Here is a 26,190-nt window from a genome sequence, read left to right as displayed (position 1 = left end):
TTATACAAGAGAGCTTGATGAAATTTTTCTTTGAGAAAGAACACCGCACATTACTTTTTCAGCCAAAGACTGTAATTACTTCAGAACCAAAGTCTGTAAAGATATGAGTGCTTCAAACGGTGTCTACACCACACAATGGTGCAGCTCTGTGCCTGGAGAGCTCTACTGGGTAGAAACAGACCTTGAAATCTACGACTCAGAATCCTACATCTTTTTTAGATCATGCAAGGACAATTCTATCATTCAAAAGGCAAGGATGGGAACCCCAGAGCAACAAAAAGGCTACCCCATCACGTCTAAAGAGTGGGAGACGTGGTTTAGCACCGGCTTTGTGGTCCAGTGGGGAGAATGGGATAGAACCCTTGAAATTTTCTCACACAATGATAAATTATTCAGGTGGTATAAACCTTATGCTAGCTATGTAGGGATCAAAAGAAAACCTTTTGGTTGAGGAACCCTTTTCTCATTGCTTCGCTTAAACGGGTAGTTAGAGTGGAGGACAGTGTGAACACAATATTTAAGGAATCTCTGAACATCTGGAAGGGGGAAAAACACTAAAAACAATAGGGAATGTGTCTAGTCTACTAAACTATGTCAAAAAGAGATACATCGTGTATAAGATCAGAACACTGTCGTGTGAAGCTGTTAACAATGCGATATGTGACACAGATAGGATACTATGTTGTTCTAGATTTGAAAAACAGACAGAATGTGTCAGACGAATGACCTCTGGATGGCGTACCATGGTGCAAATGACAGCGGATAAATATGCAGATGTGAAATCTACTCTACTCGATATAGCAAATGTTTTTCCTGTGAACGGTAATGATTTTCATATGGGGCATGTGTTTTGTTTTTGTACTTAGCATTGATTTGTGTGTTTTAATGCTAACCAGAAAACAACATGTCGATGTTACTGATGTGATGTGTTGCTTAACTGAATCTTTGGTTTGTAAAAACATAGGTGCTTGTACTGATTTTCTGAAAAGTGTATACTTGGAATCACTGCTGACAGATATGTCGCGTATGTCGTTGTAAATAAAATACTTGAACACAGACGTTGAAGTGTAAGTCTTTGTAACAAATATCATGGAGGAGGTGATGAGAAATATATCCTATGCGACAGAAAACGCAGGGGGTTATGGAGGCAAGCAAAAACTTGAAACGGCCATATTTGACACTACTGGAGTTCGGTGCACAGATTCAGACATAGAAAACTGGCTCATGAAGCAAGATGCTTATACTCTACACAAGACGGCTCCAGTGCATTTTAAGAGAAACAAGGTTTTAGTGAATTCAATAGATTGGCAATTCTAGCTAGATTTAGTCGACATGTCCGCTTATTCTGCTGAAAATGATGGGGTACGCTATTTATTAACGTGTATAGATTTGTTTTCAAAACACGCATGGGCGCGTTGTGGTAAATGCGTCACAGCATCCTTTAAAGATATCTTAGCTGAAGGTAGAATACCGCATAAATTTCAAACAGACGAGGGAATAGAGTTCTTCTGAAAATTAATAGTATCGTACACTTTACCACATCAAATGAGACTAAGGCATCTGTAGTAGAGCGCTTTAACAGGACTCTGAAATCTAAAATGTGGCGTTATTTAACAGCCAATAAATCTAAACGATATGTAAATATATTGCATGATTTAGTCACCTCCTACAATCATAGTTATCATCGTAGTATTAAAATGAAACCGATTGATGTAACAAAAGACAATGAAGATATCGTATTAAACAACTTGTATAAAACAAAAGATAAAAGAGTAATTCGTTTGAAATATGAGGTGGGCGATACTGTAAGAATTTCAAAACTATGTGGCCTATTTAAAAATGTTTATGAGCAAAATTATACTGATGAATATTTCACTGTAAAGGAATGCATGTCAAGGGACCCTCCTGTTTACAGGTTAAAAGACGATGACAGTGAAATATTACGGGGAACATTTTACGAGCCAGAGATGCAAAAAGTTATTAGAGATAAAAGCAAAACATAAAAACATAGCATCTTACAAACACACGTATAAATGGATACAGAGGATTTTTTTGTCACCCTGCCCAGCAACTCGTCTGCATTATTTTACCCGAGCAATACAATAGCAAACTTTAGAACAAAACTATCCAAGCCTTTACACTTTAAATCAGCATATGAGGTGGGTTTGATAGAAATACATTATCCAAAAACATGGAAATCTTTTTCATCAGAAGACTCAAAATTTGTTGTGTTTGATATAAAAATCCAACAAGTAGTAGTTCTATCAGCGACACAGGGTCGGGTGTAGTGGCCGCGGCCCCCCGACCAATAAAACGACCTCCTGGGAAAAGAGGGAGTTCCCCACCAAAGAGGTGTAGACTCTGCACCCCTTTCATTTTTCATTCCAGCTAGTACAGAGGACTACCTGTAACTAAACAATACGTTTCTGTACGCGTAAAAATCACCAAAGCTAATGGCGGAAACCTGGATCAAGCAGATGAAGTGGGCTTTATCAACTACCCTGGATGTACAATATTTTCACAGGTCGACATATCGTTGGGGGACCGACTCATAACGCAATCATCAAACACATATCCTTACAGGGGTATAATAGAGTGCCTTTTGAACTACGGAAAGGACGCTCTGCAGACACAGTTTGGATCCGGACTATTTTGCATGGATACAGCAGGTCATACGGTCGACGCAACGGCTGGAGGACGCAATGAGGGACTAGTTAAAAGAATGGAGTACACACAAGGCGGCCGTGTAGTGGAGCTAATATCCCCTTTACATTCTGACTTGTTTTACAAGACAAGTTAATGATAAATGGAGTAGACCTCAAGATTCATAAGAGCTAAAAACGAATTTTGCTTAATGCGCACCACTGTAGACAACTTTCGGGTTAACATTATGTCAGCAAGCCTGTTTGTAAAGAAAGTCACCGTATCTCCGGCTGTTAAGCTAGCACACGCTAAGGCATCAACGCATGGCAATGTTAAATATCCCATAGACAGAGTGTGTCTTAAAAAAATCAAAAAAATATATTCTTGGGACAAATACCTACATTTATTGTAGTAGGAATTCTAGATCATGAGGCATTTACATGTACTTGCGCGCATAATCCATTTAACCATTATGATATAGAGTTTATATTTTTTTTACGTTGACAGCCAACGATATCCTTCAAAACCCTTTCAACCCAACTTTACCAGAGGGGATGCCATCAGGGAGTATCATCAGTTGTACTCGGCAACTGGAAAGTATCTTAAAAACAACACTATGGCCATAACCCGCGACAAATTTTGTAATGGATATTGTCTGTTCTGTTTTAACCTGAGCCCTGATGAAGGATGTGGAGACCATATATCGCTCATTAAAGACGGTAGTGTTAGATTAGAGGCTCGTTTTAGAAATCCGCTTCAACGCACAATAAATGCGGTTATTTACGCCACATATGATTCTATAATTGAGCTGTCTATATTGACAAGCAGGGTGTGGGATCATTCTTTGACAGTTTTGGGAACTCTCCGATATACTCACATTTTCCAGAATCCTTTTCTGTCTTTCTCAACAGTAATTGTAAGTCCACGCAACATTCTGTTACTGACAAGTGCAAGATGTGGATTCTGTAGTGTGCGGTCAGCATTGTGTGTTTTCTCTTTACCATATGGATAGAGGGTTATCTTATGACAATGTAATGACTAAATATAGTAATAAACTGTCATGCAATGATTTTATGGTGTGCAAATTTGTGAAAAAAATAATTATGCAGAATGTAACCAGTGTGTTCAAGTATCAGATTATTTTAAATAATATTAGAAGCTGTGTGTCCATCATTATCAAAATGATTAATAGATTGAAACGTGTACAACAATGTTTTTTGTTATTCTGATGATATAAATAAAAACACTGAAATGATAGTTCTGTCTCAATGCATTTATTTAAAACCGATATACAATTAAAAAGTTATCCAATCACTCAATCGCATTTCAGGAGATACAAATGGACTGGTTTCATTGTTTGCTAATCGATGTCCTCTGGTAACAAGAGGTGTAGATGGTGGTCCAGTAATAAGAGAAGATTCTCCAGAAGTCTTTCTCTTAATCTCGTCAATTTTTCTTTTGACCTGTTGATTTGGTACAACTGATAAAGGTATATTCAATATAGCCAACGATTGCAGATATTCATCCCAACCTGTAGGTCTCTGGCTGTCAGACATGTTGTGAGAAGCAGTCACTCCTCTTATCAAATCATACACATGAGACCCTTTAATAACATTACCGTTAAACACAAACTCCCCACGTTCAGTCCATGCAGATATGTTTTTTGAGGAGGACATTTTATCCAAAATATGCTGAGCTTTATTCCTTTCTTCCAAAACAAAATCTCATCCCTTCTTCATTCTTCTGCTCTGAAGAGTAAAAAATCCTCAGCGACCGGCACTGACAAAGTTAGTGTGTTCTGGTCTTTTTCTCCTTGTTTTACCATGGTGAGAAATCTCTGCAAAGAGATGGAATATTGTTTTGCTTTTTCATGAAGATCTTCAGTCTTTTGATCCAGAATGTCTTTTATAGTACGATCCAGGTCATTTTCAACAGTTTCCCGAATAGACTCGTGTGCCAGAGGTCGTCTTAAAAGATCAAGCTGTTGTTTAGGTACCAGAAACATTTTTTGTGCATACTCCATAGTTATCTAAGATTGTCTTGAGGCAATAAGACTCGTTATAAAAGGCACAGCGATACTCAGGAGGGGGAGAAGAAAACCCCCAGACTGTTTAAGCAGCGTCTTCTTTTTCTTTGAAGCGTAAACCCTTTTATTGGCGAGCAGTCTAATCCCCGCCTTCTTCTTCATTAATTTTTGATACTGTGTCTTATTTAAAGGGATTTTACCTTTTAAAACATTGTAAGCTATTTCGCATTATGATACCAAAAGGTCTGGTGATGTAGATTTAATAATATTCACTCTCTGAGATGGAGATGCTCCGTGCATAGATTGCATTAAAGACAGGTTTCTTTTAATGTGCTCAGACATGTTTATTCAATTTCTCTTAGGCACACAAACAACAGGCAGGTCTGAAAGCAAGTCAGTTCTGAGTCTGAAATCATCGGTGTCTTAGCTTTATAGTCAATCAATAACCACAAGGAACACTCGTGGCATTGTCAAAACAATCCGTAACAAAATGATTCTTCCCAAGGAAACCTTTGTCTAGCCATTAGCATGTCTTGGTATTTGTCTCTGAGTTTTTTAACAAAACAAGATAATTGGTGTTCAAATTAATAGTACGGCTAACTTTACCTTGAAAAAACTAATTCTAAACTAGGTATAAACAACTTAAATTTCTGTGATGCACATATTTTGTAAAGACATTTTGGACCTCAATGTTACTGCTAGCATCACTCATTAAATCATCAATAATCAACAAATTGTTTTTATCTACAGGCAGCAATACAAGGGTTGCCAGCACGAATAAATATATACAACATTTTCAATATGTTTTGAAATGAGCTTTTCTGCAATCAACATTTTCACAAAATATGTTCTAACACTGTTGGAAGGACCTGACACAATTAGACTAAAAGGATGCTGTAGTCTAAAATAAAAACCATCAGTCTCTCTAACAGCCATTTCAAAAACCGTATGGTAAAGTTCTCAGATCAGAAAAAAAACACTGCGTTTCGTGTACACGACTTTTTAGTTCGAAAGCCTTTTTATTTCTCACTATAGTGTCTGATTTTGTCATCACGTGTCGCGGCGTCTCGTCAGAATTCTCAAACTCATGTACAAGATCAATCAGTGAGTGCAATAAATTTTCTTCTGGGTTTGACAATAACATATCAGCCGACTTGCATTTTATGATTGTCGACTTTTTGCTGCTTTACATTATCTTCACCAGCAGATCGCGTGTCTTGCATTTTGTTAATGAACCTTTGAGTCCTGAACTATCTTTGCTACAAGCAATAATGCGTCAGACCGCTTCATTTGGCCATCACTAACTGAGAATCTTGACTGACTGTGTGAATTATATGCAGTTGGCATGTAGTTTCTTTTTCAGCAACGCAACCATTCTTATAAAATGAAACAGTCCCTTCACTCCTGGTTTCAATAGTAAAATATCACAAAAATGACGATTACCAACAAATAACATTATATTCTAAGCAGATGTGTTTCAAACAGCATAAATCACAGAGTAACATTTGTATTTCAAACAAATAGGAGTCTTATTAGCAAATTTCCTTCAACACAATGAATCATGGGAATACTGAGGGACAGCCTTTAAGCTAATACATATCATAGCTATCGGTTTTGTATGGTCCTCAACCTCTAGTCCATCTGCATTCAGGCATCTCTCCTCTCCCTACACTATGGTTTTACCACCACATTCTGCAGACCGTTTATGTAAGTCTACTTAAACTAAGCTAAGATCGACTCTTACTTTCATACATTTTTTCACTTTCCCAAGCCATCATCTTTGGAAGTTCATTAAAACTAAGATCAACTCTTACTTTCTTCACTGACCCCCATTCGTATGTAGGCTAATGTTGTAATTAGTCTTTTCTATTACCACAATGGTGTGTTTTTGTGTATATGGATAGCATACTGTTTGTGTTGCTTGTTTGTTTTGATGAGTATTAGTAGTTATCTTTTATGTTTTTAAATAAAAATAGGATTCTGAATAACAATGTGGGGAACATGTGCATCATATGATTAAATTAAGCTAATGCTCTTAATTCCTTTCCTAATTGTGACAATAAATGCATCTTAGATTTGGGCCAGTGACATTTAGTTATTTTGATAAGTAACATTGAGCTTTCTCTTTTGTTAAAATAAAAATAGGCTTCTGAATAAGACTTGTACTGGGACTGAAATTCAGCCAGGGACTTTGAGAGGGAGAGACCTTTTATGCGAGTGCCCTTTAGGGGGCGGGCAGACTGATTTTTTGCAGTTATTTTAATACGTATTAGTTTTTTTGTTGTACACAGTGAATCAGATTATGATGAAGACCTTCAAGAAACCTCAGAATGACACCCGCCGTTTTATTTCCACCACTTGAAATCTTTCCACAGTTGTTTTGTTTTTCAGCTCGACGGCCATTTTGTCTAACATGAGTTTGCAAGGATGCATAGAGACAAGCAACCCAGGAAATGGCTGGGAGAGAAACCCTGTTACGTGGCCTATGAAGGTTACGATGATACCTTTTTAACATTACTGATAGTATGAATTGCATACAATTGATTCACATTTCATACTAGGTGTGGCTATACTTATACCTATAAAATGAAACATTCCCTTCACTCATGGTTTCAAGTGTAAACTATCACAAGAATGACAATTACCAACAAAATTATTATTATTAACATTATATTATAAGCATACATGTTTAAAATAGCATAAATCAAGTGTTTTTTTCCCCTCCTTGCTGTGTGGGTCCCCATATTACTTCAATAAAATAGTTGTTCTTTTTTCTCCTCTCTGGCTATGCGGCAGGATACTGCAATAGCCATCCTTCAGAGTCACAGGAGAACGTGAAGAGTAGCCTAAATAATCACTCATGCATTTGTAACTTTGTTATTGAGAAAGTTTAAAACAAGAACGAATAAAGTAAATAATCTGTTCATGCATTTGAACCAGCTTGTTACTTAGAAAGTTTAATTGTCATTATTATTTGCTATAAGACAGTTTAATCACAGAAAAGCATACATAAAATTCACACTGGCTCTCATCACCCCCTCCTTCCTCTATGGGACGGTCCAATCTCCTCTTTTCACAACTACAGTAGGTGTTACTGCATGTCAGAGACTCACACACCCACAACCCATATTACGCATTCCAACACAAGAGGACGCAAGATTCTCAGAATTATATGCTTTAAAATGTTGATATTTCTCCCTGCATATTGATGAGGCATAAGGATTATAATACACTTTATCTAAAATAATTTAGCTGCATATAGAGGGATAATAATTGTAGTTAATATAATTTTCATAGGTGCCTTAAATGGCTGTATTGCACAACCACCCCTACCCCCCGTGACATCCGCACCACCGATCTACTCAAAACCTATGATCTTTTTTGTATTTTAACTTACTGTGAAGTAATATAAATTATTATAAATAAGCTGCAGAAAGACAAAGTTAAAGACCCATTTTAAGTGGAATATTCAGATGAGTTTATTTTATTGTCAATTATGCATGAATTTAACTTTACACACAGAGCAGGTACACAGCTGCAGGGACTGAAATTACGCCTGGGACTTTGAGATGGAGAGGCTTTTTATTTGAGTGCCCTTACGGAGTAAGATTTTTTACAGTTATTTTAATACATATTAGTGTTATTGTTGTACACAGTGAATCAGATTATGCCGAAGGCCTTCAAGAAACTTCAGGATGACACCTGCCTCCTCAGTTTGTATAAGCAAGGCAGCTCTGCACTGAACAAGACCAGGTCAGGCAAGCCTGAGTCAGTCAGAGCGCTAAAATAATTTAATATAAATCAAAAACTATAATGCAGTCCCATGAAATACAGCAGTGTGTGCATAAAAATCAAATCCCTTATCTTCAGCTCTGAGTAGGCCTATTCCTGTGCTGGACCCTCTGCTTGTATTGAATTTACAGCTACATGTGCCTGAGAAGAACATCAGTAATAAATATGATTAACAATAATCCATTTTCTAATTCTATCTATGAATAATATGATTGCCTACTCAGCCCTGCTCAGCCCCTGTACCCATTTTGTCTGGTTCCATTGACCTTCTCCTCCTCCTGCTGTTCCTCCCCTTCTTTCTCTCCTGCCTCATCTGCATCTGCCACAGCAACCTTTCCATCCATAATAAAAGTATTAGTTTGGCCCATTCTGATAGACACACAGACAGCACTCCACTGTAGCTGGTCGCGGATCATTAAGTAAGACATTAGAAACTGAAAATAAAAACTCTTGACCACCAGCCGGTTCGGCTTGAAAGGGACCAGCCATTCGGGAATCTTCCCGAACTCCCCGATTGCCATTCCGCCCCTGCACAGCTGTAGGGTATACTGGCCGAATAGTAACAGGCAAATAAGTGTTAAATGTTTGTGTATGTCTACACAAAGAGACATGGAGTTACACAAGGCATCTAAAATGTATCTTTAATAAAATGCAGGTCAAAATTATAATGGAATCAGTGACGACCTGACGACTGACCGCACTTCACTCTTCAAGCTGTAAAAGAAAGAAAAAAACTATATATAATTCACTGTGAAGACTTACTGTCTCAGCAGCTGTTATTTTTCTTTATTTTGTTTTAGGTTTCAAAACATTCATAACAATTAATTTTATAATTATTGGTTGAATTTGACATTTAAAACATTATAGCTTTTTGTGGTTGAAGTTAAAATGTTTTAGGTTTTTGGTCATTGAAGAACTTTAAGAAACTTAGTGCTTGCGTATGTTATTACAGACCTGCAGCACAAGGGTAGATGTATTCTGTCTCAGCCTGGTCACCTGAGAGGAAAAGCAAGAAGTAGAAGACAAATTTATAAAACAAAAAAAGCATTAAACTTTCTTATATGTTCAACAGTCTAACACATAGTTCAGGTTGTTGTGCAGCTCTACTAAGGAGCAGAGTTTGTCAGTGTGGTCTAGAGAGGACTGAGTATCTGACTTACTTGGCTGGTAGTAGTCATAGATCTTGACCACGGCTGGCTTCAGGTTCTGCACTGTGAGCTCCTGTAGGAGGTCTAAGCTGTGGTTGATAGCTATGTCCTTTGTTAACTGTTGGAATAAAAACAGACGACACGTCAGTCACAAATCTGGAGAGCATCATCTATTAGGGGTGGGGGGAAAAAAATCGATACAGCATAGTATCGTGATATTTGCCGTGGCAATACTGTATCGATACACGGACGCCAAGTATCGATATTTTAGTATATAAATTGCAGATGGGAGTTTTAACTTTTTGGTACTAGAATAATAAAATCTATTGCTTTTTTAGTCCACTAGAAAACTTAACAGGACCATATGGAGGACTGAAAAAGTGATATGAACAAACAGAGTATTGTATCTTTTTAGATAAACAGATGTTGACAAAGTTTGACTTTAGGGACCTAATTGGAAGTTGGAAAAAGGTAATAAATTGCAATATATATCAATATATTTAAAATCGCAACATAAATATCGTGATAATATCGTATCGTGGGGCCTCCGGTGATTCCCACCCCTATCATCTATTGTTTCTCACTGTGAATCCCTCTCACCTCCGTTATGTACACCAGAACGTGATCTTCCTTTTCTTCAACACGATCCACCAGCAGGGCACCTTTGAGCTGTGAGGAGACGACATTCAGCTGAGTCGTTTATTGAACACTATTCATTTCCTTCTCAGGTTAAAGTCACTGTAATAACTCACCCTCCTCAAAGACTCTGGGTCTGGGACAAAGCCAGAGAGCATTTTGATGTCCAGGATCACCATGTTTGTAGTGCTTGCTGTTCCACTATATCTGCAATGCAACCAGAAAAATGTGACGTTACTCAGACTTCATCCTGTTCTTCATAGTTCTAATAGTTGAATGCAGAGACAGAAAGCCTTCATTTACAGTAAAGACATGTTTATATATACCAGAATACATATACAAATATACCAGTAATCATTTCTCACATGTCCATCCACCAACAGTCAGTAGCTGGTAGATTCAGAGGATTGTTTGTCATAAATTACAGTATTCTTCAATCATTGCTGTAACATGGATCTAGTGTTGTTGATTACTTACAGGGACTTTAGCTTCAGAGTGAGTTTGGGTCTGAGAGATGTGCAGTCGGCCTCTGGTTTGACCTCCACACTGAGAGTGGTGACAGCAGCAGGAGTTGGGATGTTATAGTGAAGAGAGATCTGGGAAACAGGGACACAGGGAGGTTTAATAGTCATAACAACTGAGAGAGAGAGCGAGAGAGAAAGGCTACACACTGGGTCGCTACACTTGCAGCTCAACTCTTGGCAGTAGTACAGTAGATTATTTCATTACAGATCCAATGTCTCTCAGCCTCACTGGCCTATACGGTACCACCAAGCATAAAACCCTTCTGCCCAGAGCCATAAATGAGCCACCCAGTCACCCGCTGTACATGGCATTGGTATCGGCATGCGCACAAGCACCGATGGCGCAACATGGGAGCGCACCCCGCCCTGGTGGTCTATATGTAGGCCGCTGCAGCCCTGTTGTCGGTGCAGACCAGCATGTGCTGGTCCCGCTGCACATGTGAAGTGTTGGATCACCTTCCACACCGTGAGGAGCTCCGGCACGTTTATGTGGAGAGGCATGTGGCCCTGCCAGACTGCCTACCACTTGAGAGAGGCAGGTCCCGCCCCAGCCCATCAGGGAGGCGTCTGTGAAGACCGAGATATGGGACGTGACCCTGCCCAGGGGAACCCCAACCAACAGAGAGAGGGTGTCCCGCCAGTAGGCCAGATCCGAACCCACAGACAGAGGAACAGCGATCAAGCGCCATCTCTGTCTCACCGGGTCGACACGCAGGCAGATGAACCACCGCTGCAACCTCCTCATGTGCATGAGGCCCAGGGGGACCACCACGTGAGAAGCTGACATGAGGACCAGAAGTCTCACGATCGACAGAGCTGTCACCACTGCCCGTGGGACAACACGGCGGAGCAGCTCCACCAGAGCCTCCACCCATCCCTGAGAGAGCCGGAAGAAGAGTCAAGTACCACACCCAGGTAAGTGAGCCTCTGGGAGGGGAGAGGAGCGCTCTTCTTCCAGTTCACTGTGAAACTCAGGTGAGACAGGTGTGCGACAAGCTCGGCCTTTTGCACCATGTGGACGGGTCGGTCCACATGGTCGGACCTGCTGATGTGGCACCCTGGTGGCCATGAAGGGAAGCCACTCTGCTGCCCCTGCCGATTGGGGGGAGGTGCACACCCGTGACCCATGGGGGGGGCCTGCCTCAAAAGGGCAGGGATGCCGGTCGTGGGGAGGCCTGGCAGGCAGCAACCTCCGTGTTCCACCGAATAGGAGAGTTTAGCACCTGGCGAGAGTAGGGGAGGGTCATGGCCGCCAACACACGCCGCCATGCAGAAGGGAGCGCCTCCCTGAGTGGCGGGCATGTGCGAGTCAATCTGACGGCAAGGCGCAGCCACCATGGGAGGCAAGCCAGTACACACTCCACCAGGGCCACATCGTGGGAGACCTTCACACATACAGTCAGAGGGGTCTGTTTGGGTGTCCTCCCGTGTGTGGAGGGAGGGACCACACGAGGCAGCATAGTCGCCCTCTATTCAATGCTTTTGAGTCCACCAGCTGTGGCCGCAGCGCGTCCCAGAAGCGTCCCAGAAGCTCTCCACTCCGCTGAGAATAGGTACCAGGTCTATTTTTGCCGCTAGCCACGTCAAGCAACACAGAGCAGATCGAACCAGGCAGGAAGTCAGACACATAACAGCAGAGAGAATCCGGTAAATTTTCAAAATAAAACACCCATTGGAGACTCCCGATCGTCAAACAACACTGTTAAAACGGACACAAAACAAAATCATTTAACGGCGTAGCCTACTTAATCATAGAAGAGCAAAATGCAAAGACTGATTACCAAATCAACAAAATCTAAACATGTCATCAAAATCAGGCAGGCTAAATGCTCTGATTCTGTAATGCTCCGCATAGGAAATGCAGCCTGAAGGTGATGGAACGAAACAGGGTCACAGAGCTGTGGAGAAGGTAGTAGAAGCACAAAAATGACAAATTAATAACAAGTAAATAACATGGGGCAGGCTGCACGCTCTGCTGCTGAAACGCTCCTGACATGCTTCCAGTAGACTTTGACACCGGACTATGGACGCATCAAAACCGTGGCGCAGCCGTAAAGTGCCGTAGCCGGAGTCTGTGGATTCACGGAGTAACAGCACATAGTCACACAGATGGACCCCAGACAGCATGGGGGCATACCAAAAGGCACTGTAAAATCTAAATATACATGATTTAACTATTTTATTTCGAACTGAAACATTTTTGGACAAAATCAATTACATTTTTCATCATTTGGCTCTATTGTCTAATTTAAAAGCCTCCAAACCAAAACCTCAACAAATGAACAATAACAAATGGTTTGACACTGAATTCAAAAACCTGAGGAAAACTTTAAGGAAATTATCAAATGAAAAGCATAGGGACTGAGATAACCACAACATACACTGTCAATATGAGGCCACTCTGAAACAATACAAGTACACTCAAAAAACAAAGAAAGAACAACACAGCAAGAACCAGCTCTGTGAAATTGAGGAATCCTTAGAGTCCAACCAGTTCTGGGAGAAATGGAACAACCTAAATAAAACCCAGCAGGATGAATTGGTGATCCAAGATGGAAATACTTGAATTAATCACTTCAGTGAATTATACAGTAATATTACAAAAAATGATGATCAGTATCAAGATATTCACAAAATGGATCGAACAAGAATTAACAGAAGTCATCCAGTCCCTGAAAGGAAAAAAGGCTTGTGGTATTGATGGAATCCTCAACGAAATGATCAAATACTCAGACCATAAAATCATATTGGCTATACTAAAACTATTCAATACTATTCTATCAACTGGAACTTTTCCAGACATCTGGAACAAAGGTTTAATAACCCCAATTCATAAATCCGGAGATAAATATGATCCAAATAACTACAGAGGAAATGTGTATCCAGTAATCTGGGAAAAATATTCTGCAACATCATTAACAAACGCCTTGTCATCTTTCTTGACGACCATAATATTCTGCATAAATGCCAAATTGTTTTTTTGCCAAATTGCCGCACAACGGACCATATATTTACCCTCCAGACTTTAATAGATCAAGAATTAAACATTAAGAAAATAAAGGTATGCCTGTTTTGTTGACTTCCAAAAGCCTTTGATTCCATCTGGCACGAGGGCCTTTTCTATAGGCTACTTGAAAGTGGCATTGGGGGAAAAAAAACATAGGACAGCCTCAGGACAGCAACACCAACTCAAACAGAACAAACCAAATTATCAACAAGCAAAAGGACAAATATACTGAATACAGGAAAGAAACGAACAAAACACAAAGTTAATTCCAATGTTATCTGACCCTAAAAAGAGAATTCACACTGGCAAATTACCTGAGTACAATAAAAGGTCCTAAACTAAGAAAAATGTTGACAACATACAGACTGAGTGAACATAGCCTGGCCATAGAAAAGGGTCGCCACAGACAGAGCTGGCTACCACCAGAGGAGAGACTGCTCCCAGTGTGACAGGGGACAGGTAGAGACAGAGCTGCACTTTCTAACCTCATGCCCTAAATATAAAACACAAAGACAAAAACACTTTGCAAACATTTCCCAAATATATCCCAAATTCGAATTCAAATCAGACACACAGAAACTCCCCTATTTACTGGGAGAAATGCTCAAATGTGAAATAATTGCTGCAAAATATGTCTCCTCGTGCCATGAAGTGAGGACAACCAGTGGAACCTCAGACTAACAATTGTACAGATTTTCAAATTATTATTATTTTGATTATTTGATATTTTAGTAATTTTTTTGTTTGTTTTTACATTTGACACTGATTTCTTTTTTTTTAATCAATTAATTAAAATTACACACGCTTACCGTTTTATTTTTTTTATTTTTTATATATTTTTATTTTTTAACACACACGCTTACTGTTTTGTTTATTTATTTTATTTTTAATATATATTTTTTCAACACACACACTCTTACTGTTTTATTTTATTTTTAATATATTTTTATTTTTTTGACACACACACACTTACTGTTTCACATAGGCTTTGATTACTTTACGCTTTAATTACTTGTTTAATGAAATGTATGGGGCTGATTGTTCTTATGTTGTATATATGATGCTTTGGCAATGTTGTTACATTCATGCCAATAAAGCTAATTTGAATTCTGAATTGAGAGAGAGAGAGAGAGAGAGAGAGAGAGATAACATAATGTACAAAATTTACTATGTGTATTTACAAATTTGAGATGTATACTCAATTGCAACTGTGTGCATATTCAGGATGTGCAAGTTAGTATCACTTGCTAATATTGAGATCATTCATGTGTCCTTCAGTATCCTCTCCCTGCCCAGAGGGGAGCTGTTGTGTACTGTGATGGCATTGGGTAAAGACTTCCTACAGCGGAGTTGTAGGAGTCTCCACCAGAATACACTGCTGCTCGACCAGCAGGTTGTGCAGCGGATGTTAAGTGTTGTCCATGATGTTAAACAGCTTGTGTAACATTCTTCTCTCCACAACCAAAGAAAATTGCGCTTTCGACAACACACTGTGCATCTTTCTGCATGCATTAAATGACCGAAGCTTCCTCAAGAAGTAGAGTCTGCTCTGGCCCTTTTTGACAAAATCTTTTTGTAATAATTTAAATAGTTAGATTAGATCATGTAGCATGCTTCACTCATTTCATCCACCTGTGCCTCTCTAATCCAAATCACCTGCACATATGTATATAAGCCTGACTAACTCCTTCCGCTACCGTTTCTCAGTTCTCACATCCCTCGCCCTAAAGCCTGTTTCTCACCTCTTTGAATGGGCAGCACAGTGGCCGAGTGGACAGCACTGTGGCCTCATAGCAAGAAGGCCCTGGGTCCAGACCTTGGTCAGTCCAGGATTTTCTGTGTGGAGTTTGCATGTTCTTCCCATGTTTGCGTGGCTTTACCCCAGGCACTCTGGTTTCTTCCCACCATCAAAGACATGAATGCTAAAAATTCATAATTCTGCCAAAGTAATTGTTCTTTTTCTACCACAGGAACCAAGGGAGATCATAAAGCAAGACGCTTCTACAGATGTACCCCCACCCTGAGTCTCAAGCCCAGGTACCTAGCCAGGGGATGCTAACATTAGGACATGGTTATGTTTGCAGTGTTGTGTTTGTTTATGTATGTCAGAGAAACAGGAAGTGCTGCAGTGACAGTGACCACTGACCTGCACTGAAGCACATGCAGAGCCCTTCACCTCCAGGCTGTACTTTCCTGTCACTTCCTGCAGCAGCTTCTCCTGGTAGAGCAGTTTGTTGTTCTGATTCACATCAAATGTCAGCTGGCCACTGGGAGACTGGACTGTCACTGTGCTGGAACCCTCTGGACTGAACACTCTGGTGGAGTAGAGAGCCAGGGCCTGGAGAGCCACCACCGTGTCCTACAACACACAACATAACAATTACTTTATGGGCTTAGATCCAAATGGAAATTGTGACTTTGGTCAATCTGGTTTTTACATATAGGAATTCACGTTTATAAATTTCAGTTTAAACTTTTAACCTAGATTTTCATATAAAAACAAATACTGGCTGCCTTTAAAGTAAGATAATTACAATTTAAAACACGGCAGTATGCTCAATAGGCATGTATGTGATTTGTAGTAAATGAGCTATTGATAACTAGGGGTGGCTCGATACCACTGTTCCATGTCCGATACCGATACCTGGGCTTTGGGTATTGGCCGATACCGAGTAGGATCCGATACCAGTGTAAAATGAATAAGCTGTGCACTGTTTCCCACACATAGACTTGGACCGGCAGACCGGGTATATTTGGCGACCCATTTTAGCATTTTGCAGGGAAAGACAGAGAGAGATGCCACCTCTTAAGTTACAAGACGCAGACACGGTGGTTCTGTGAGAAACACTGCTGTGTTGCTCACTGTGAGGAAGAGCCTGGGAGTCATTCACCATGTGTAGGGCAGCATTATATAAGATTTGGTGTGATTTGGCGCCCCTCCCGATCAGAGTGTAATGTAAATTCACCGCTGTCATGAAACGGGACAGCTGCATGCGGGCAAGACACAGCAAGCCAGCTAATAAGTTATTACTTACTATTCCAACAGAAAGAAGGCCAGCTCGCCATCTGTCCTGCGTACTTTTAGCTTTCAGCTCACAGCAAAGAGTAAAAGCCAGCCCGATAGTTACTCTTGTCTGGTCGCTTGCTCCTTTTTCTCTTGCTCCGGTAAGTTAACAGAGCCTCTGCCATGATATCCATCCTGAGAATACCAAGCTAGCTATTATACTTTTTGCTTCTTCATATAGCTTGCTTGCTAAAAATGCTACTTTAGCTCTCCTAGCAAAATGTTACTGTCTCCCGACGCACTGTTGTCACATGCGTAGTATGTACTTTATTGAAGTGAACAGATCGGCCCATAGATCAGCCCGTTGTCACCAATAACCGATCCAGCGTTTTGGGTCAGAATCGGACCGATATCAATATCGGATCGGTGCCGTCCCAATTGATAACACTGCTGAAGTCCTTCGAATATTGTAAAAACTGACAATTAATTGTTGAGGCACTGTGTAATGTTGCTGTCCTGTGAAAACCATTTATGTGATTTACAACTTTACAGATAAACTTTAGGATTTAATTTTCCTTTATAGGTTGAGAAAAAGCTCTTACTTCATAAGCTGAATAAAACATTTCCACTCCCACTATATGCTGAAAAATGCATTATTTCAAAGATGAAAATAGGACTCTTTTTTTTTTGTTATACTGTAAATTTAACTTAAAGTCCAGCTGTCTGGGCTGTACCTGTGTAGAGGAGAAGCCTCCATAATAGTTCTGCTGGCCCGTCAACCATCTAACGATGCTGGTGGCGGCGCCCAGGTCTTCAGCAGCGGGAGAGCCGCTGAGTTTGGCCAGCAGCACATAGGAGCTGATCTCCACAGACAGAGAGGCTGACGTTTCTGTCGCTGTCTGAGACCAGTAGAGGAAACCTCCTAAAAACAGCCATCCACAAACAGACAAACAGGCACAGGGTGAGCTACATTCACAGGAATGAAGCCAGAAGGATTTCCTTTAGGATGATGACTCACCTTGGTTTGATGCAACAGTGTCCAGGTGCTTCAGAAGGTGAGCACGGGTCTCCGTTTCTCCTGCCAGGGTGAAGACGTACGCCAGCAGAGCTGTAGTGTAGGTGTTGCTGAGGTCACTGATGGACTCCCTGAGACAAGACAGGCTCTTCTTCACCACAGGATCCTATAACAGATTCGAACACATTATAATAAATGATCTCAGGACTCAACTGATTTTATTGAGCTTAACAAGCAAGTTTATTCTATTTTACAATATAGACATTGACTGCTCTTTAATCTAATTCTTAATTTCAGGGAAACATTAGACAAGGGACTTCGAGGCAATAATTCTAAACAACAGCGCAATGTGAGCTTTACAAAGTGAGGAGACAAAGAGACCAGGAATTATTATTATTATTATAAAAAAAATTATACAAACTTTTCTTCCTTATTGTCTGTGTAAAAGTTGTTGGTTTGTGTCTTATAAAGGAAATTCTTTCAGTTTTACAGTTAAAACAGAGAAATCTTTGTATTACAAGGAGTCAACTCACATTTACGGACGTATTCATCTCCAAGTAGGCAGCAGTGATGTAAGCACTGAGAGTCACTTCATCAGACACACCACCCTGTAGAGAGGAAGCATCATGCAGACGTTATCATCACTGTAGCTCCAACACAGGCGCCAGATTCAAGTGATTTTGAGCATTTTCATAAAATCTCTACAGAGACTGACCTTCATTCTGTTGTTGAAGAGTTTCCCCAGCGGCTGGAAACAGCCATTTTCTCGTTGTTTACCATCCAGCCAAGACTTAGACTCTTCAATCTTTTTTGGGTCAATGTAGATGAAAGACTGTGCTTTGGCAAAAGATCTCAGCACAAAAGCAGTCAGCCTGAGGATATTAACACAAGGTCAAACAATAACTGATACAATGAAGTGAAGAGGAAGCACTTGATCTGTGTAATGTTTCACAATAATCAACACAATATACTAAACATATACTTAATGCTTCAGGTTGGTAGCTTAATTAATTAATGCATTAATTAGAAATACTTATGTACAAGCTTGTGTGTTCACATTGCACATTGGTGGTCCTACTGTGAAGAAGTCACATTTTCCATAACATGCAAATGTTTGCAGGATTTTGCCCCACAGTGTGGTTTGTATGGAAAAATTTAGTGCCTAAATGTATTGTAGCTGTGTGAAAAAGTTTTGAACTTGTACATTCAAATGTTTGAATGTGTAAAAAATATCTGAACAAATACTGTAGATTTAAATTTTGTTACACATCTACAGTATGTTTTGTATTTGCAAACCACACTGTATTTGTAAGTGAATCATAGGGCATTTGTAAAACAAGATTTGGCAGGATGTGAAGTCACATCATCTATTTTCTGTTGTAAGTATAAAGTTTTTTTTTTTTTTCTTGAGATCAACTGTAAATGTTCCACACCTTGTACATATAATTATACTTTGTGGATGACTGATCAGTGATATTCTCACCAAGTGTTCCCCGGTCCTGATCCAAATGTGCTGTAAGCACCGTCGCTATGTTTATAGTTCAGCTGTCTCTGGTAGCCTGTAAAACAAGAGCAATACGCTTATTAGGGCATTAACGATTTACTCAGATTTGAAAGGTATTGTGCATGAACGTGTTAAGAGCGTGTTCATTAAATGTGAAACCATTAACTAAGGGTAAGACTACAAACTAGCAGCTACAAAGTTCCTCCACACAAGTCAAACTCACAGCATTTTGTAAAGGACAAAAATGGAAGAAATTAATGTGAACTGAATTTTTTGGGACTGTGAAAATTCTTAATTATGAACTGTGAACTAGTTCACTTTAATCTGTGCGAACTGAACTTTGAGCTATGTATAGTGTGGAATCGCACAACACTGGCCTCTGATCTCTAATTGCAATGATGAGCACTGTCAAGCGATGACGCACAACAGATCTTCTGCTTATATTGTGTGCAAGCAGCACCAGACTGTTAAAGATGGTAAGTTTTGGATATTTAAAGATCTTAAATGTTTCTTTTATTCTGTAATTTAAAGTTAACAGTGACTCACCACTGGTCAGGAAGTTGGTAGCCTTCTCCTTGATGGCTGCGGTCAGCTGCTGTGTGTTTTCCAGGTACTGGAGGATGTAAATGTTGGGGGCCAGGAGCGCCATGTTCTGCTCTCCACATCCATACGGCATCTTCAGCAGCCCATCCAGGTTCTTCAGGGCTCGGCCCAGAATGTCACCTGCACAAGAACACGGATTCACTAAGACCCTGCAATCAGTTTAACAACGCATGCATTTAGAAAACAGGCTGCAAATACAGACAACACAACCAAATACACAAACACACTGCAAATACACAACAAGAGAGAGAACAGTAAATAATGCTGAACACAACTTTAATGTTGTTGCGGTTTGTGACTCCTGAAGTTATTGAAGTTGGGTCTGTGTATGATCCATTTATGTTTATGTTGTGGGTTTCTTCTGCTACTGCTCTACTCTGCTCATGTGCTGAAAGTGACCACTGCACAAACCATGTAGTACCTTGAAGAGCAAAAAATTATTCTGGTACACTTATTGTGTAAGTGTATTGTAATATTAACCATCACTATCCAGCCAAAAGTGTTGACAGACTGCTTCCTTCACCAAGTAATTACGCTCACCGGACACTTTATTAGGTACACCTGTTCAATTGCTGGTTAACACAAATAGCTAATCAGCTGATCACACGACAACAACTCAATGCATTTAGGCATGTAGACAAAACGTAGCAAAACGTTTTTTTCAACGGAAACAGTGGTGCCTTGAACACCCTGTTGTGTACGCAAGCGCACCACATTTTCCTGCCCCTGTAACACCGTTGTGTTTACAAACTTGTCGCAACTGACTGGGTAACACCTGTGACATGCCCACCAAACAGAAGAAAACATACCTCGAAGCCCATTGCGGAATGTTGCAAACGTTTTGAGATTTAACTCGCCCCTGGTCAAGACAACTTGCTCAAGTTCAAACCGAGCATCAGAATGGTGAAGAAAGGGGATTTAAGTGACTTTGAACGTAGCATGGTTGATGGTACCAGATGGGCTGGTCTGAGTATTTCAGAAACTGATGATCTACTGGGATTTTCACGCACAACCATTGTTGTTGTGTGGATGAAAATGGCTTGTTGATGTCAGAGGTCAGAGGAGAATGGGCAGAATGGTTCATAGCGCATCACAGGATAACTGTCTATTCTCCCTGCTTAAAAACTTCAGTGAGGATTTAACATTTTGCAGATGGGTTTAATGCAGGAAACCCTGCACACTGGAAGAAACCCTATTTATGTGCACTTTACAGTCTCTCATCTATATCTCTGATTAAAAGCAATTTAGTAGCGAATTGTGGTGTGATGTGGGGTGTCCAGCAGTTAAATATTCTAGATTTCCCAATAAGGGTAGATATAATTGTAAGTTACATGGAAGATTTCAATCAATTAAAATGAATTTATTATCTTACCCAGGACTGATAGTGAAGCACGGGCAGATCCATCAATCATGTTCTCAGGGAGTTGGATGTCTATTTCCTCTGTCACAGCTTCCCCTGTGAACAGACAGAACAAACACCTTTCAGAGAGAAACTCAGTACTGAAACAAAGATGTCATTTTGATTGAAGTAATAGTTTGTGAATTAAAACAAAATTGGAGGTTCTTTGAACATGATCAGCTCTTCCATTAGGTTAATAAAATGTAATAAATGTAGTTAAGTAATGTAATTAAAAAAATATATATACAAATCAGACACCTGCGCTAAACTTGGCACTTGCCATAATCACAATGAAACTAATTTCTACCTGCAAGTACTGAATGTCTCTATTGCATTTTTGACACACTATCTACTCGACTCCTAACACATAGCATTTGGCTCTCTATGTAAACGTTTGACGTGCCATGCCTGGTGTAAAACATACTGACCTTTTGGGCAGAGCAGAAAGTTGTAGGTCTTGGTGATCTCAGTTCCCTCAGCCTGAGAGGAAGAAATAATATGACTTCCAAAGTTTCCAGCTTGTATTAAATGCAAAAAATAATGGTTAATGGATAAACTTGTCTTTGTCTTCTTGTTTTTAAGGTACCAACCTTTACTATGAGAGATCGTGTGACCACGTCGATACGTCCTCTCTCTGGAACACTCACAATCTCATTGTCACATGAAGTGTGGGATGCCACAGCCTCAGCCGTCACAGACACATTCACAACCCCTAAAAAACATCAACAAGCAGAGTGAAACTTGAGTAACAACTTCTTCAGATCCTGTCGTGTGTCAAAGTGTCACTGAGGTGTATTCTACTGATTTCATAGAGATGAAGAGGAAAGACAGCAACCCTTTAACATTTGACACCAGTGTGGATAAAAGCTTGATCCTCACCCAAGACTGAGGGGGCCATGGTCCAGCTGAGGGTCTTGCGCTCACTGCCACACAAACAGGATGTGTACTGGTCACCAGAGAGCGGAGTGAGGGTGTAGTCTAAAGAGGGTGCTGGAGTCACAGTGACCTGTTCAACAGAAACAACATTTTATAACTGGAGATTTATGGCAAATACAAACAATTTTGAGCTTTAGAAGGTCAAAATTCAGCTTGCAATTTTTTTGCATTTCAACTTTTGATTGGGCCAATCAATTACAGATTTTAACAATACTTTTATGTAAAGGTTGGTATAAAAATAAATTTCCACCAGAGAACAAATTGTAATACCTTGGTTTAAATCCCTGCAAAACTAATGATATTCCATCAGTCTCAGCTGTACTTTGTGTTTATTGCTAATTAGCAACTGTTAGCATGCTAACAAACTCAAATAAAATGGTGCATATGGTAAATATACCTGCTAAACATCAGCATGTTAGCCTGCTGCCATTATCTTCTAGGTCATGTAAAAGCATTGGTTACCATGATGCAGCTGGACAGGTAGTTGAAGGTGGTTGCCTTCAGTTCAAAGTGCTCCCCCCGGATGATGGAGTAAGGCAGGCTGAGCTCCAGGAAGAAGGGCTGGAAAACATTGATCTCTTTACGAGGAGCCAAGCCAAACCCCTGAGGGGACAAACAGAAAGCCTCCGTCTCCCAGGTGGTGATGGTGTCTGGGACAGTGAGGGACACATCCTTTGTTCCAGACTCTCTGAACCAGCAGATACACACAGACACATTCAGTGAGCTGGAAACATACTGACATTCAGTCCCCTCCAAAAGTATTGGAACGGTAAGGCAAATTCCTTTGTTTTTGTTGTTCACTGAAGACATTTGGGTTTAAGATCAAAAGATGAGGATGAGACAAGAGTTCAGAATTTCAGCTTTTATTTCCTGCTATTCACATCTAGATGTGTTAAACAAATCAGGACATACAACCGTTTGTATTAGACCACAGCATTCTTAGGTGAGTAAAAGTAATGGAACAAATAATCTTTAAGTAAATAACATTTAATATTTGCTTGCAATAACTGCCTCAAGCCTGCGACCCATCGACATCACCAAACTGTTGCATTCTTCATTTGTGATGCTATCCCAGGCTTTTACCGCAGCTTCTTTCACTTCTTGTTTGTTTCAGGGTGTTTCTCCCTTCAGTCTCCTCTTAAGGAGGTGAAATGCAGCTCTGTTGGGTTAAGGTCAGCTGATTGACTTGGCCAGTCTAAAAACTTCCACTTTTTCCCCTGATGAAGTCCTTTGTTTTGTTGGCACTGTGCTTTGGCTCATTGTGCTGCTGCATGATAAACTTCCTCCCCATTAGTTTCAATGCATTTCTCCGGCAGACAAAATGTTTCTGTCCACTTCTGAATTCATTCTGCTGCGACCATCATCAGTTACATCATCAATAAATATTACTGAGCCTGTTCCAGGAGCAGCCATGCACGCCCAGGCCATGACATCACCTCCACCAGGCTTCACAGATGAGCTTGTTTGCTTCAGATCATAAGCAGTTCCTTTCTTTCTCCACACTTTGGCCTTTCCATCACTTTGCTAGAGATTAATCTTGGTCTCATCAGTCCATCAGATTGTGTTCCAGGACTTTTGCGGCTCATCTCTGTACTTCTTGGCAAATTTAAATCTGGCCTTGCGATTCTTCCTGCTGATGAGTGGTTTGCATCTTGTGATGTGGCCTCTATGTTTCTGCTCTCTGAGTCTTCTTCCAACAGTGGATTGTGATACCTTCACCCTGCACTGTGGAGGTCGTTGCTGATGTCACTTACTGATGTTTTGGAGGTTTTCTTCACAGCTCTCATGATATTTCTGTCATCAACTATAGTTTTCCTTGGCCGACCTGTTGGACGTCTGTTGCTCAGTACACCAGTAGTTTCTTTATTTTTCAGGACATTCCAAATTGTTGTGCTTGCTATGCCCAATGCTTGTCCAATGGCTCTGGTCGATTTTCCTTCTTTTCTCAGCTTGACAATGGCTTGCTTTTCTCCCATAGACAGCTCTCTGGTCTTCATGTTGGTTTATCCTCTTTAACAGGAAATGCACTCTTTATAGGTTTGAACCAAGGATGAAAACTTGGACTAGTCATGCAGAGAGCTATTTAATGTTTGGACAATCAGCCTAAAAGGCAACACCTCGGCAACAAGAAACATCTGTCAGTCACATGACAACAATAGTTTCTCACTTGAAAAATGGGTGGGTTCAAACAAAGGGTGATATGTCCTGAGTTGTTTAACACATCTAGATGTAAATACCACGAAGTGAGAGCTGAAATTCTGAACTCTTGTCTCATCCTCATCTTTTGATCTTAAACCCAAATGTCTTCAGTGAACAACAAAAACAAAGGAATTTGCCTTACCTATACTTTTGGAGGGGACTGTAACTCAGATTAGACAAAGAAAAATATTGTGAGAAGATGATTAGTGTGTAGGATTAATTGTACTAATACCACTAAAGTATAGTAATTATTTTGTGTGTATTCATGTGTGTTGGGAGAGAAAAGGAAGTCAGAAGAGAAGCACTAGTGCACATGCTCTATGGGCCCAAATGCACTCAAATGTTCCTAATTTATAACCATTAAAATCCTTTGTGACAGAATCTCACCCAACTTCCACCAGGTCCCATATCCAGGTCTCAGGGAAGAAAGTGCGGACTGTCTCTATTGGTGGAGGAGATCCGACAGCTCCAGCAGCTCCAGCAGGACCATGTAGCCTTGTTAAGAGACTTACTCTTCTATCCATTTTATGTACCCGAGGAGCACTTTCATATCTATAATGTATACCTAAAACAAACCAGAAAACATTCCATCAGACATGACACAGTGAGCTGTTTAAATGCTGGTAAATGTTCAGCATCACTTGATAGTGCCAAAACATAAGTTACCATAATGGCCATGGTGGTATTCTCTTCCTTTGTACTTGAGGCATGAAGGAACTCTGATAACCAAGTTCGTTGCCATCTTCAGCCCTAAATTCTAGTTAATCCAACAACATAAAGGCATCACTGGAAAGTTGATTAAATGTTTAGCAACAGAATGTATAAATATACAGTATTATTTATATTGTATTATTATTTTTTGTGCAGGAAATACCTGGAAAACTGAATGAGCATCATCTTCATTGACCCTTCTAGAGCGCGGTATGGATCTTTTAGGTCTCACAAGCAAGCATTGTACAGGATCTTGAACCTCATGTGGAACAGAGGATGCTTTTCTGACAGGCAACAAGTCAAATATCTGTAAAATAATAAATAAATAAATAAAGGTAGAAAGAAAAGGTATGATTCAAACCTATAAACTGCAGAATGTTTCTTGTTTTATGAAGATGTGACAATTAGGGAACTCTTGGGATTGAAGGCTTACTCTTTCATACATATGTTAGACTCTTACAGAGGGATACACCTCACATACAGTGGGTACGGAAAGTATTCAGACCCCTTTAAATTTTTCACTCTTTGTTTCATTGCAGCCATTTTCCAAAAATCAAAAAAGTTCATTTTATTTCTCAGTAATGTACACTCAGCACCCCATCTTGACAGAAAAAAACAGAAATGTAGAAATTTTTGCAAATTTATTAAAAAAGAAAAACTAAAATATCACATGGTCATAAGTATTCAGACCCTTTGCTCAGTATTTAGTAGAAGCACCCTTTTGATCTAATACAGCCATGAGTCGTTTTGGGAAAGATGCAACAAGTTTTTCACATCTGGATTTGGGTATCCTCTGCCATTCCTCCTTGCAGATCCTCTCCAGTTCTGTCAGGTTGGATGGTAAATGTTGGTGGACAGCCATTTTCAGGTCTCTCCAGAGATGCTCAATTGGGTTTAAGTCAGGGCTCTGGCTGGACCATTCAAGAACAGCCACGGAGTTGTTGTGAAGCCACTCCTTCGTTATTTTAGTGGTGTGCTTAGGGTCATTGTCTTGTTGGAAGGTAAACCTTCGGCCCAGTCTGAGGTCCAGAGCACTCTGGAAA

The 26,190-nt window shown here is 40.1% G+C and overlaps 1 protein-coding gene across 1 annotated transcript in view; it reads right to left on the bottom strand.

Annotated features, from left to right (window-relative positions):
- Positions 1-8,130: 8,130 nt before the first annotated feature.
- LOC119882655 (alpha-2-macroglobulin-like) overlaps positions 8,131-26,190 on the bottom strand; it is a 28,943-nt gene continuing 10,883 nt past the window's right edge. The window contains exons 16-36 of the mRNA XM_038692811.1: positions 25,311-25,454; positions 25,103-25,193; positions 24,824-25,001; positions 22,700-22,925; positions 22,181-22,307; positions 21,892-22,013; positions 21,730-21,781; positions 21,275-21,358; positions 19,846-20,022; positions 19,279-19,354; positions 18,511-18,667; positions 18,329-18,403; positions 17,799-17,961; positions 17,515-17,702; positions 15,923-16,135; positions 10,723-10,841; positions 10,362-10,452; positions 10,210-10,278; positions 9,622-9,727; positions 9,416-9,457; positions 8,131-9,175 (exon numbers count right to left, since the gene is read on the bottom strand). Coding sequence (XP_038548739.1) covers positions 9,171-9,175; positions 9,416-9,457; positions 9,622-9,727; positions 10,210-10,278; positions 10,362-10,452; positions 10,723-10,841; positions 15,923-16,135; positions 17,515-17,702; positions 17,799-17,961; positions 18,329-18,403; positions 18,511-18,667; positions 19,279-19,354; positions 19,846-20,022; positions 21,275-21,358; positions 21,730-21,781; positions 21,892-22,013; positions 22,181-22,307; positions 22,700-22,925; positions 24,824-25,001; positions 25,103-25,193; positions 25,311-25,454 — 2,505 coding nt within the window. The 3' untranslated portion in view covers positions 8,131-9,170. The remainder of the gene's footprint in view (positions 9,176-9,415; positions 9,458-9,621; positions 9,728-10,209; positions 10,279-10,361; positions 10,453-10,722; positions 10,842-15,922; positions 16,136-17,514; positions 17,703-17,798; positions 17,962-18,328; positions 18,404-18,510; positions 18,668-19,278; positions 19,355-19,845; positions 20,023-21,274; positions 21,359-21,729; positions 21,782-21,891; positions 22,014-22,180; positions 22,308-22,699; positions 22,926-24,823; positions 25,002-25,102; positions 25,194-25,310; positions 25,455-26,190) is intronic.

The sequence above is a fragment of the Micropterus salmoides genome, unplaced genomic scaffold, assembly GCF_014851395.1.
Source record: "Micropterus salmoides isolate LMB-PRFRI ecotype aquatic unplaced genomic scaffold, ASM1485139v1 Ms_hic_scaffold_3, whole genome shotgun sequence".
Classification (NCBI taxonomy): domain Eukaryota; kingdom Metazoa; phylum Chordata; class Actinopteri; order Centrarchiformes; family Centrarchidae; genus Micropterus; species Micropterus salmoides.
The sequence above is the reverse complement of the archived record's forward strand: the minus strand, read 5'-3'. Positions and strand labels throughout refer to the sequence as shown.